A 14,163-nucleotide genomic window follows, 5' to 3' on the forward strand; every position below is an offset into this window, starting at 1 on the left:
GCTAGCGATTCTTTCAACTTTTGTTCCCATTTTGAGTATGGAGAATAGCTGAAATTGCTGCACTAACCAGTGAAATACTGTGCCAATGAGAAGAGAGACATATATCAGCTAGTTTATTTTATGGAGGGGATGATTTTAATAATGCATTTCTTGTACTTTATTGCAGCCAGTTTCCTGTTCACTATTTCATTTTATTAAATTTTGTTTTAGATGAGCCTGGGAAGATTCTGAAACAGGGCTGCTTGGAGAAAAGGAATAGAGGTATGATGTTAGAAGTTGCTGCTTCTCAGAATGACATTACGGTTATGATTCCACTATCATTGCTGGACTATCGTTTTAAAGGTTCTGCTTTTTTGTTTTAGCAGCTTTAACCTTAAAGGCGTTGTCTTGAGAGGGAAACCTCTGTCCATATACCTTATGAGGGCATACGGATGTTATAGAGAGACTCCCCAACTCTCAGGGACAACCTACAACTCATCTGTGAAATCAATCAATGCTTCTGGTTTTACTGCAGATTTCATCCTATACATTGTAAAGCCAAAATCTGTGGCAGTTCCATGAATAAATGTACCACAGGTTTGGAAATCTGCAACGTTCTGTGATTCACAAGCAGATTTTTTTTTCACTGTGGGTGGATGAGTTTACAGCGGATTTGTAGCGCGGAATACTCACTACAAATATTTTGCAATTCCACTATGTCAGGATGTGGCACTGAGAGTGACTCGTGCACTGGTGGACTTCTTTGGTCCATGTATTATACAGACAGCCATTTATCTGAAAGGCCACCATGTAACGCTAAACTTCTCCTTTAGGGGCAGTCTCGCGCACAGCCTGGAATTATATATAATGTGATGGGGGTTTTTTAAATTATTTTTATTTTTTTTCCAATTACATCTATCTCAATATAACCATACAAAAAAGAAAAAGACGACAAATCCGCAAAAAAACACCACCCCCAGTGTAGCCAGAGAGAGGAAATAGAAAATAATTTTTGTAATTTCATTAAAGAAAACTATCTGTAAATAATTATCAGCTTAATTTTCTATCCGTATTAGATGTCAGAGAATAATGTGCTTTCCAATTTAGCCCCCTTTACTGTGAAGGTAAGATCTTGTTTAACCCATTGTATACAATGAGCTTTTTTTTATTTTCAGATCATGGCTTCTTTGGGTCAGAGTGGCAGAAGAGGTGGTGCGTTCTCACTAACATAAGCTTTTGTTACTACTCTAATGAGAAAGGTAAGTGAGCCGGCGAGATTGGAGACTTGAATGTAAGTACTATATATAGTACTTAATATATATATATATATATATATATATATATATATATATATATATATATATATATATATATACTCACCGGCCACTTTATTAGGTACACCTGTCCAACTGCTCGTTAACACTTAATTTCTAATCAGCCAATCACATGGCGGCAACTCAGTGCATTTAGGCATGTAGACATGGTCAAGAGAATCTCCCGCAGTTCAAACCGAGCATCAGTATGGGGAAGAAAGGTGATTTGAGTGCCTTTGAACATGGCATGGTTGTTGGTGCCAGAAGGGCTGGTCTGAGTATTTCAGAAACTGCTGATCTACTGGGATTTTCACGCACAACCATCTCTAGGGTTTACAGAGAATGGTCTGAAAAAGAAAAAACATCCAGTGAGCGGCAGTTCTGTGGGCGGAAATACGTTGTTGATGCCAGAGGTCAGAGGAGAATGGCCAGACTGGTTTGAGCTGATAGAAAGGCAACAGTGACTCAAATAGCCACCCGTTACAACCATGGTAGCCAGAAGAGCATCTCTGAACGCACAGTACGTCGAACTTTGAGGCAGATGGGCTACAGCAGCAGAAGACCACACCGGGTGCCACTCCTTTCAGCTAAGAACAGGAAACTGAGGCTACAATTTGCACAAGCTCATCGAAATTGGACAATTGAAGATTGGAAAAACGTTGCCTGGTCTGATGAGTCTCGATTTCTGCTGCGACATTCGGATGGTAGGGTCAGAATTTGGCGTCAAAAACATGAAAGCATGGATCCATCCTGCCTTGTATCAACGGTTCAGGCTGGTGGTGGTGGTGTCATGGTGTGGGGAATATTTTCTTGGCACTCTTTGGGCCCCTTGGTACCAATTGAGCATCCTTGCAACGCCAAAGCCTACCTGAGTATTGTTGCTGACCATGTCCATCCCTTTATGACCACAATGTACCCAACATCTGATGGCTACTTTCAGCAGGATAATGCGCCATGTCATAAAGCTGGAATCATCTCAGACTGGTTTCTTGAACATGACAATGAGTTCACTGTACTCCAATGGCCTCCACAGTCACCAGATCTCAATCCAATAGAGCATCTTTGGGATGTGGTGGAACGGGAGATTCGCATCATGGATGTGCAGCCGACAAATCTGCGGCAACTGTGTGATGCCATCATGTCAATATGGACCAAAATCTCTGAGGAATGCTTCCAGCACCTTGTTGAATCTATGCCACGAAGAATTGAGGCAGTTCTGAAGGCAAAAGGGGGTCCAACCCGTTACTAGCATGGTGTACCTAATAAAGTGGCCGGTGAGTGTATATGTAATCAATGGAAATAGTTTCTGTTCTTTTTGCTTTTTCTGTTGTAATATCAGTTACATTTATTAATTTATTTTGTAATTAAATTCTTTTGTAATTTGTCCCCACCAGGCAGCCATAAATTGTGCGTACATGAGTAAAAATGTGCTCCTATCTCAGATCATAGTACCAAATTGCTGAAAAGCTGAGAAAACACATTAAAGCTATATAACAGTTTACAATTTTCCAGTGTTCCCTGATTTTCCTCGTGTTATTCTCCTGTATGTATACACCATTCAGGAAGGAAGGCTTTACACATCTGGATGTGTAGCTATCCTGCTGTTAGCCAGACATAACCGAATGGCCTCATGAACTAGTGTTCATAACATGGAGGAAATCAGCTATGTGACCTCTAAATAATGCATTGCATTTTTTACTAGTTATGTAATATGTGAATTATTTCATTCTGCTAGATGAGCAAAAAGAAGCTCTTAAAAAAAATTGCATCTTATTTGTAGCTTTTGATTAATACTAAAATGCCCACTTTATAATTGAGAATCTCACAAGGCAGGAAATGGAAGATTGAGCGGAGAAAACCCATTAGAAGCCTCTTCTGATTAACACCATAGTAGTTTGTGTAGTAGAACTGCGGTATTTTGGACCATACTGATTCCAATTCTGAGTTTTATTGTTGCATTCAGTAGTGGTTATATGGACAGAGAACTTTTATATTAAAAAAGTATTTGTGTATGGATACAATCGACAAACCCGTATCAATAATACAGATATCGGGGGTTAAAAATAATATAAACAAATGTTCATAAATGGACCCCATGCTCAAATCCGTATACCAAAATGATTTTATTTGATCTCTGCATTGAGCTGTTACTCTGTTATTCCTCCAGGAAATGTATAAATAAACCATTCCCCTTGCCCAGTCTGTCAGGGACATACCCTGTTTACGCCTAATGTTAGTACATGGGGAATAGAGCTGTTTACTAAAATACACATTAGGAAAGCTGAGAGGACTTCTTTGCTTTTTTTTTCCCCTCCTGTTTACAAAGAAAGGAAAGTGATTGCTCTTATAAGGTTTACTGAGAGATTCCTTCTCATATTCATTATTTGTCAAAAAAAAAAAAAAAAAAAAAAATACAGGAACAGCTTCTAGCACAACAGGGAAGGGAAATATTCTCAGTCATTTCCTTACAATGTGTTTTCCTTATTTGCTGTGCTGGTATACATTCCTACAATGGCTTATGCGTTAAAATACTGGCCAGGGCACTTGCCATTTTTCAGTGCAGTCCACTAAGAGAGTTACTACATGTGGCCGTGTAGCGTGAAAATCAAATCCAGCGGTTATTGGTATAAAACATATTTCAGTGTCGCCCTTTACAAAGTAATTGTTTGCAGATTTTGTTGCAAAGAAAGTTCCCAAGGGTGGCTTCCTGATAAAAGACTGCGGCGCCCAGCTGGTCTCAAATGTCCGCAAAGACTCTCGAAGAGATTCCTGCTTTGAACTTGTCTCTCCTGGGAATCGCAGCTATGAGGTGATATACATTGTTTTACTAGGTAAACTAAAATCAGGGCAAAACAATCCTTCTCAATGGTTTTGTAACTATGTACTATTAACAGTTCACAGCGGGCAGCCCAATGGAAGCCAGAGACTGGGTGGAACAAATACAGTTTTTGGTAAAAGGTGAGTAATATATATTACACTTACATGTAAGGAGTTGTCTGGAAAGTTATAATGTTCTGTAAAGTGGACAGAATGGTTTAATAGAGAAAAAATAAGAGCACTAGTCTCATTGATCCACTAATCTTGATATTCTGATGCTCCCGGGATACTGCTAGTCTCTAATTCTTGGCTCCATCTCAATACTCAATGGACTGAACAGAAATGCCTGCTAAACCTGGAAATAGAGACCAGTAGGGACTTGATATGTGTCAGAATCACAGTGGTGTTATCAGTGAAATAAGTAATGCTTATTTTATTATTTTAAGCCCTTTCTGACCTTTGCACTTTACTTGCTGGACATCCCTTCTAAGAACAGAGATATTTCTTTATTACTTATCTTGCCACTTCTACCTTTTTAATGGATGGTCACTAGCTAAACAGTTGACCATCTTTATATTCATGGCAGCAGTGGATTAATGAGATGCTTTTGTAGAGGCTTGAGATAGGGGTTATCAGATTATGTTATAGTGGACCAGGCTGAGGCTGGTCTTACACAACCGTAGTTTAAGACCGCAAATGGTCCGCAATTGCGGGTTTTAAATTGCAGACCCACTGTTTTCTATGAGGCCTCTTACACCACCGCAGATTTTGTGCATGGTGTGGCGTTCCATAACCGTGGTCTGGACAGCATACTGCATGTCCATAATGGCCGTGTTTTTACGGCACGGACTGTCCCATACAAGTCTATGGGCGCGTGCAGTTATGCGGATATACACTGAACACACATCAGTGTAAATCCGCAATTGCGGATGTCAACATGTGTGTTTTGTGGTTTGTTTTGTTTTTTGCAGATCCACCTAATACTGATACACACGTAACGTTGCGGATGCACTTTGTGGTTCGGCACGGACGTCTGCGGAATGAGTTTTTAGAGTGAAATTTGTGTTGCGGATGCGCAAATTGCAGACCACAAAAACCACTACGGTCGTGTAAGACCAGCCTGAAAGTGATAGGGGCAGAATTGTGAGTTCAAAAACAAAGTTGGCACCAATCTGTGTGTGAATACTGCCCAGACCTGAGGGAAGAAGATGATAAAATACTCTATCAAAGTCATGTCTTTAGTGTAAACTACTAGTTCATGCCTCAATATATTCTAGTAAGAATTACCGTATTGAATATTAATATTGAATTTGAGACATGGTCTTCCCTGCTAACTGTGTGTCATTTCTAATAGTTGTATCTGCTACCTTTGTGTTCCCTATAAGGGTCCATTCACATGGAGGAAAATGGTGAGGAATTTGGTGTCAAATTTCAGTGCTGAAAAAGAAGCCTCCCATCGTCTTCAATGGGTTCTGCTAGCTTTTTATTCCACTAACAGAAAAAGGAACCTATTGAAGTCAATGGGAGGCTTTTTTTTCAGCTCTGAAATTCCACACCAAATTCCTCACCATTTTCCTCCGTGTGAATGGACCCTAACTATGCCCCTGATACTAATGCATTTCAGAAAGAAGGTGAGATGTCCAGCTCATTCTGTAAGAAACAAAGCTCAGAGATCCAATTGTGAAATGTTGCCATCTCAGAACTGAAATATGAATGTTGGAGAAATTTCTATTAATATTCTTTCTATACAAGTATATTCATGAAAGGGACTGTCCCATGAACAAGGCTTATTTTCTATTTAGAGGGTAGGAGAAAAGCCTCTTATTACTAGAGGTCTATCGTACATAAGAACAGGGATGGCCCTCGAACATGCAACCTGCTGCTAAATTCAATATTATAGACTTTTGAATATATCAGAGGACAGCTCTTAGTTATTTTTGGAAGTCCTATACAGTTGAACAGAGTGGCAGAGTGCTTGCCCAAATGCTACCGCTATCAAGTGGGTGGAGGGGGTTGACTAAGGATTCCTGTTCTTATGATTAGAGATGAGCAAACACTGTTCGGATCAGCCAATCCGAACAGCACGCTCCCATAGAAATGAATGGAAGCACCTGGCACGCAGACTTTGCCGGCGGCAGGCCGCTTAACCCCATGCGTGCCGGCCGCTTCCATTCATTTCTATGGGAGCGTGCTGCGAGCGTGCTGTTCGGAACGGCTGTTCGGAACAGTGTTCGCTCATCTCTACTTATGATCAGTGTTCAGACTCTTATCTCCTTATTTTCTGGTCTTTGCAATGCATATAAGTCATCACAAATAGTAATAAGTCATATTAAAGGTTAGCGTTTGCCAACCAAGGTTTCTGCTTAGTTTCCCAAATTACAAAAGTAGAGACACTTGTAACTTTTACAACAAGAATGGTAAACTGATTTCAATGAAAATTTTAGCTTTTCAGTCAAGATTTCGATATTATTGCCAAGCACCGGAAATGTTCCTACACCTATAGCACTGGGTTATGGTGCACCGGCTATGTCTCCGCCTTTAATACATAAACCAATTTCAACATACCCAGAGATTATTGACCAAACTAGCTTTTTTGAAGTAGGAAAAAATAGTTGAGGGGTCATCCATGGTAATAAGGTTGGGAGTAATTAGATTACATGATGATGGACATCTTAGCATGGATATGAGCATATTATCTGCCTCAGGATGTGAGGTATTATGTGAGTACTTGAAGTTATTTTACATTCTTGTGTTATCCTAGATATCATTTCACCCTCCATACCCTGTGAAGATGATGAAGAATCTTACGATGATGTGGACAGCTTGAACTCCTCTCATATGATACACCCTCCACCTCTATACAGGGCAAATAGCCCCACTGAGGATGATGACATCTATGAGGTAGTTCCAGGTAAGAGGTTACTAATTTAAAGCCATGGGCAACACTCTATTTGTCACATGTTGTTTTGTTTCCAGCTGTAGGTTATTCGTCTTCACTCATTGTATGCTTCTTTGTTTTATTATGCTAATGAGCATACAGTCTCTGCTGGGGCCATTTCTCGTGTCCCAAGCAGATAAAAAAAAACAACATTATTTCCTCAGCAAGTCATCGTCGTTAATGAAGTTTTACAAAAACAGATACAACCAAGGAAAAATAAAATTTCACAGGTGATAAATTTTTCCAATTTCCCTGGCAGAATTGGATCAGATTGTTAAATTAAGAGTGAAGGTGTCTGTTAGACAGCAAGGAGCGGTGATGGGTAATTTTATAGAGTGGAAAATTGAATCAAATTGCTACATTAAAACCCAGCTCCTGCGAGATTTTTCTGTAGTGCCGTCCACTTTGTCACTGTTCAGAGTCCGTGCACAGCTGTGCCGCAGGCTCCTAGTTTCTGCACCGCTGGTCCTTCTGCCACAACTGGCTGGTGTTTTCTCTCTTGACTCCCAGTGCCAACTTGGTGCAAGAGAAAGACGTACAGCCTGCAGGGGGGACAAATAAGATGCTCTTTTGACATAAAAGAGCAATTTTGGCAGAAATGTCCACTATCTCCATATGTCCTTCTTTTTAATAGTTGGTTCTCGTTCTTGTACACATCTGCAGAGAGTGTTGTCTTGGATAAAGCAGCTATCTGTATTCTTATTTATTTCTAAATCTCTACGGTAGTTTGCACCTATCCGCTACAAAATTATATAAATGATATATAAGCATCCAGGGTACGCCACAAGAATATGTACTGACCCATAGATACAGAGGAATTAAGAGGTACAAGGACAAATGTGATAGGTGGAGAAGATTGATCTTGTGAAAAGGCAATTAAGACATGGCAATCTGGTAGGAGTGGTTGTGATATCTGTAGCTTATTATAGGTGGCATTCTTATTATTACTGTTAATAGAAAATCTGAAATTATAAGAAAAAGGTAAAAACAACATAGTTAAAAAGAAACTCAAGAGGGGGAGAAGACATTTAGGAAAAATGATACTGTCATTGACAAGGCTCGATTTGAAAGTTTAGTAAAATTTAGGAATATATAAATGTCTGTGTCCGTTCTCTGTGCACTGTTCTTTTTAGACGACGGTGCCAAAAAAATTCACCTTAAACATAATGCATGTGAAATGTTGGACGTATAAGGAGTTATCAGTAAGAGCCAGCTTTGGGATTAGTGTCATGACTTAACCAGAATGCTGGCTGAAATATATACTGTCATAAAAAGTCATTGTGTGATGGGATTCTAATCAACTGCTTTCTGATGTGATTGCATGCATTACACAAAGACCAAATGTAAGACGGATTCCTATCTTAGTATATTAATCTATCAGAGCTGACCTTCTTTCTGTGCTCGAGACCTTTCGAGCCCTCCTGTCGTCTTGGAGATGAGCTGGAATACAGCTAGAAGACTGAGGCCATTAATGGCAATAAATGTGGATGAGCACAGAGACTGTCTGCGATTACAGCAAGAAAAAAAAACCCTGCTCTCTGGAGAGACTTCCCGTAAGGCAGCAAGAAAGTGAGACAGATCACTTTGGAGCCCTATGGGAGCCGCACAGCAGGACTGGGATACTTTTACTGGCCCGCTCCATTTGGAGGGGGCAGTATCACTTAGCACAATGCCAGGAAGACACTCCACTAAAGCTTCACCTTACCTGATCACATGGGAGGGAGCAGGTGCCTGCAAGAACTGGAACCTGCCCATCGTCAGCTGCCTGTCAAGAGTGGACCTTTAATGCTTTCCTTTAGAAGACCACCTATTTTTATTTGTTGGTTATACCCATCAGCCCAATATTGGTTTTAGTGTGTCAATGTTATCATACATTTATAATGAATAAATTAATCCTGATAAGCATAGAACAATGATACTATATTTACCTGTTAAGGCTAGTAGCACCATTTTAAAAATCTGATGACTCACCCCCCTTCGGTAAAAAAAAAAGTACAACGGACATGAAAGTCTCTACCATTTAAGGGAACTTACTGATGACAGATTTCCACAGATTCAATTGAATTCAGGAATACCATGATACCAGGAAATATCATGATACTACAGAGCAATCCTTATAGCCATTAGGCCGGGTTCACACGGAGTTACGTGCCGCGAGATTTGGCACGTAGACGCCGCGTGACCCTTTGCGTGCCGTACACGCTCCCATTCATTTCAATGGGAGCGGGGAGCGTATGCGCCGCGCTAGTTTGCGGCCGTGAATAAATGCACGGCCGCAAACTAGCGCGGCGCATACGCTCCCCGCTCCCATTGAAATGAATGGGAGCGTGTACGGCACGCAAAGGGTCACGCGGCGTCTACGTGCCAAATCTCGCGGCACGTAACTCCGTGTGAACCCGGCCTTAAACTTACACGCTAAAAGGGAGTTAAAGTTTTCCCATCTGGGACATTCATGTTATATCCACAGGATATGCAAAAGTCTCAGATAACTGTAGGACCCCCCTCTGGACAAGCGTACTCAGCTGTTTTCATAACTCCCATGTCAGTGAATGGAGAGAGATACTCATGTGTTGATGCCTCTCCAGTTGCAACAGGCAGAGTATGTGTGTTAAAGGAACCCCATTCTCAAAATAGCTGTATGGGACCTGCATCACTCAGACAAGCATAGTATATCCTGTGGAAAAAAAAAAAAAAAAACCCTTTGAGGCTAAAGCCCCACATTGCTGTAACTCAGCTTTTTTGGTTGCAGATTTTGTTGTGGTTGTTTGAGCCAAAGTCAGGAGTGGATTGAGCAGAATGTAGAAATATAAGAACTTCCTTATATCTCACATTCCTTTTGTAGCCATTCTAGGTTTTGGCTTAAAAAACCACAACAAAATCTGCAACAATAAATCAGCGTTTCCGCAATGGCTAAGGCCCCTCGTAGCAGAAACTCCGCATGTCTGGGTTCTTCAAAAATGCAGTTGAAAAATAATGCTGCGTTTTTCATTACCAGCAGAGTGACTGCGATTCTGGTTAACCTCATCCACACATTGCAGAAAAAATAACTGCAGAAAAACTCATGTGTTTTGGAAAATGCAGCATGTTAATTTTAGCTGTGGAGTCGCATTTTCTGTATAGTTAATCTAAGGGAAGAAAAAAAAAATAAGAGAAAACACTACAAAAACTCGATGAAAAACACTGTGAGAAAACACACGTATCATTTTTTTCACAGCTTTTTTTCCCCTAGTGGTTTCTAGTTACAATTCGCCATTCGGGGCCTTAGCTCAAGTCACATTTTATTATAAATCTTTGACAAACTTTAACATAACTGAATAGATTATGAGTGCTATTGTTGGAAGCAGTAGCAAAAAAAAAAAACATATTGTGCAAACCCCTATTTATCTGACTAGACCAGAAGTGGATTTGTTTTAGGCTAAGGCCACACGTTGTGGAATCACAGCTTTTTTTGTTGCAGATTTTATTGTGGTTTTTTGAGCCAAAGCCAAGAATGGCTACAAAAGGAAAGGGAAATATATAGGAAGTTCTTATACTTCTTCCTTCTGCTCAATCCACTCCTGGCTCAAAAACTTCCACAAAATCTGCAACAAAAAAAGCTTCATTTCTGCAACGTGGCGCCTCAGCCTTAAAGGTTTTCTCCATGGTGCTGAATTTTGTTTGGGCTTGGGGTTGTCATTTCTAAGGCTGATTTCATACAAGCTTGGATTCAGTTCTCCCACCTATTGCTTTTCATTAAAACTAGAAATGGATTTTAAGAGAGGGTACAAATAAAAATTAGAATTTTTTTGCACTGGTATATCTTTCCAAGTTAATCCAGAGCTTAGTAGGGAAGACACAGGGCTGGATTCTAGCAGGAAAAACCTAAATACAGGAGTGACCAGATTTTAGAGAGACAATAAAGTAGAAGGAAAAAATAGGTGCCACTACTAACATCCAGGTAGACCTAAAAAAGTCATATATCTTCTGCAGCGTATGTTATAATGGCACATGTTGCTGGATATATAGCCAACATAGGCTTAGCCTTATGTACGGTGGTGCACATACCCCAGAAAAACACAGTTCATGTGATAAAATTGCAAAGGAGAAAAAATGGGGGGCACTCACCAAGGCTGGATATATTAAAATGTGAGTCCTTTATTCAGCATAGCTTAAAAACATGGGAGAAAGACGATAACGACTGGAGTGGAAGATCAGGCAACAGCCCTTTAGCGCTTTCTCAAGCCAACTGTGCATCAGTCTAAAAGCAAACTTCTACTGACCTTTTTAGCAAACGTAGATGTCAATCAAAAAATCGTCACCTAGATTTTAGCGAGAACCCCACCAATCACCACCATTGAGATCAGTATTGTGCAGCAACCTCAATTTGAATGGAGGTCGGGGTTGGGGGGGATATGGACCGCCTCCCTATTCACTTCAGTGGGACCAATGGAGAGAGCACATATTAAATTCAGCGCTTAATATGAATGGCATGGGGGGGGGCCTTGTGTGTGCATTTCTATCCATGGCCTCTGTTCAAACTGGGGTACAAAATACTCTTATGATCTGGCTGAGGTCCCAGCAGTCAGACTTCTACTTATTGGATCAAGTTGCCCTCTTACCTTTGGAAAGGGAGTAACTTGTTGTAACCAGTAGACCCCTTTAAATTGTGTAGACGTGGTCATAATTAAGATATTTTATTTGAGTTTCTACCGTTACTGTGCCGAATGTGGGCATCACAAATACTGCACATGAAAAGCAAACTATACTTGTTACTGTCAACATATACAGTAGAATATATGCTCACTCTGATGCATATCTATGTGAGACTGAGTTGCATTGGTCCCTGCAGTCCTTTATACAGAACAAGTGAACATGTACGTTGACTGTACAGTATAGTAAACTCCATAATGCCGAAATAACAATCCTTTGTTGTGGCTGAGCCCTGTGACTGAGACACCATGGTGTGCAGAGTTAAGATCTGGGTGCCAACTGCAGTTGGCTGGCTTCTAGGTTGGTTTGCGTGCCTTGTATGTGGCCATGTGACTTATCAGAAGGAAACATTAAGAAACCTTTCTCTTCAGCAGAGAGATCATGTTCCAGACAGACTGGTACAAGAGCGGATGTTTGTGCAGAAGAGAGAGCACTGGGACCTACAGTGCCATTTACATCAGACCAGGAAAACAAGCAGACGTTCATTTAGAACAGCCGACGTTGAATTCTTTATTAGATCCTCTGCACAAGAGTTATGCTTCTGAAAGTGCCCTGATCAGAGGGTGCCCTTCACCATCAAGGGCAGCTACTCTTGCCATTCTGTGGGTGCCATAGTTTTCTGATAACACCGGGGTCGGATGTTTGCACCATTATTTGTATAAACCTACAGTTTCCGGTTTCATGTAATGTGATTTATTAGTTTTCTGTCGCCCACAGTTTTCTGCAGGCAGGGTCTGTGTGGCTACTTTCTTTAAGTATGTAATGTGCGTCCTGCAGTTTTGTATTCCTAGACAGATCATTGAAAAGCATTCATTAGCTGAAGACAAGGCAGCCGAAGAGACGTGGTCCTGGAAGGGAAGAGGACAAGGAGAGCCTACCTATTGTCTGCATTGCCAATACATCCACTTTGTTGTTTTTATAAATGCAGAAAGTGAGTGAAGCCACTTTCAATAATTTATCTTCAAATCAATGTGAATGAGTTTGTGTCTGGCGGGCGCAATACTCCACAATCAAGTCTGATTTATTCAGGAGAGAGATTCCTCTCTAATGGGGGCAGAGCCGCCGATGCACTGACCCTCCTGCATGGGGCCCAATTTGTATCTTACAAAAAGCTGACCTAATTCTCATTGATTGCCGCTGGTTAGCAAGAGACAGCAGTATGTCGACATCAGACTGGAGGTGGGCTCCTGTCCAGGAAGGAGACCTGCAATGCACTGCTCTCTGAGCTTGTCCCCGTCTCATATATATTTATTAAATGCTTCTGTTCCAGCCATCGTATCATGTATAGTACGAATACCCTTTATCAAAGCGAAGAGTTATGCGGGCCACCCCACAGTTTTTATTATTCATGGTAAATAATGATATTTTATTCATTGTGCATTCGTTTTTGAGATTATTTCATACTTAGCGACACAGGGTTTATTTTTTTATAGAAATATCTACATTGACTACAGTGGCGTACATCTCAACCCATCACCTTTGTGTGCAAAAAAGAATAATGCCGGTTTATATCGCATAAATTGCTTTGGGTCGAGTGGAATTTTTCAATTTCTTGTTGTAGAAGTAAAAGTTTATGGTATAATATAAGAGCGAGACCCTTGGCACGCTGCGGTTAGAGATCACTCTTAGTTTTATCCCTTATTTATGAAGTACAGACATATTCTGCAGTATTGGATAATCACTATGATTTATGAACGCATAGCGGCAAACTCGGAGCTCCACTGAACAGGAGGTGAGAACTCTGCTTGTAAGAAGATTAGGAAAACATGGGGGTAGTGTGAATATGCTCAGAACTGGCGATAAAGCAGTGATCACAGGGAAAACATTTTATCTGGACGTCGTGCCAATAATCCAGTTGGCAGACTCTCCAAGCCTGAAAAAAACCTTTTTTTTTAATGCATAAAATACATTTGTCCAAGAAAGGAAAAAAAAAGATGGCAACTCCTAATGTCCCAAACTGTAGTGGTAGCATGTTTTCAGAGGTCCACGCACGGAGTTATGATCTAAGTGAAATATTGCTAAATCGTGAATGTTTGATTGTCCAGACAGGTAATACCAGTAGTTAAAATGCCATTTGTTCAAAAAATTTAAAAACATCTGCTGTGCACAGCAAAAGAAAGTATAATGTGAGTACCAGACAAAAAATCCTCCCATTTGACTAGTTACAGACTGTCTCATGCCGTCCTTAACCATAGAAATACATTCATAGATGTTAGCCCTCACTAGAAATGATAAAATGGCAAAAAATGTGGTGACCTCTAGAAATTACTCAAGTTGATTATTGCATTTCATGGAACACCTAATTAAACTTTTTTTTTTTTTTTTTCAAAACTTGTTATTTGATCCCTAGGAAAGTTCAGCTGTGGAAGACAAGCAGTGGTCCAATACCCAGGACCCCAGTGGATCAGCTGCTTGAAGGTCTGCCTC

General features: G+C 40.5%; 1 protein-coding gene across 1 annotated transcript in view; it reads left to right on the forward strand.

Moving 5' to 3' along the window:
* Nucleotides 1–14,163, forward strand: part of SKAP1 (src kinase associated phosphoprotein 1) — a 303,171-nt gene that overhangs the window by 231,769 nt on the left and 57,239 nt on the right. Inside the window, exons 5-10 of the mRNA XM_075279083.1 lie at nt 211–261; nt 1,155–1,238; nt 3,965–4,101; nt 4,187–4,250; nt 6,871–7,020; nt 7,307–7,582. Of these exons, the coding sequence (XP_075135184.1) occupies nt 211–261; nt 1,155–1,238; nt 3,965–4,101; nt 4,187–4,250; nt 6,871–7,020; nt 7,307–7,582 (762 nt within the window). The remainder of the gene's footprint in view (nt 1–210; nt 262–1,154; nt 1,239–3,964; nt 4,102–4,186; nt 4,251–6,870; nt 7,021–7,306; nt 7,583–14,163) is intronic.

The sequence above is a fragment of the Leptodactylus fuscus genome, chromosome 6 (assembly GCF_031893055.1).
Source record: "Leptodactylus fuscus isolate aLepFus1 chromosome 6, aLepFus1.hap2, whole genome shotgun sequence".
In the NCBI taxonomy this organism is placed as follows: Eukaryota; Metazoa; Chordata; class Amphibia; order Anura; family Leptodactylidae; genus Leptodactylus; species Leptodactylus fuscus.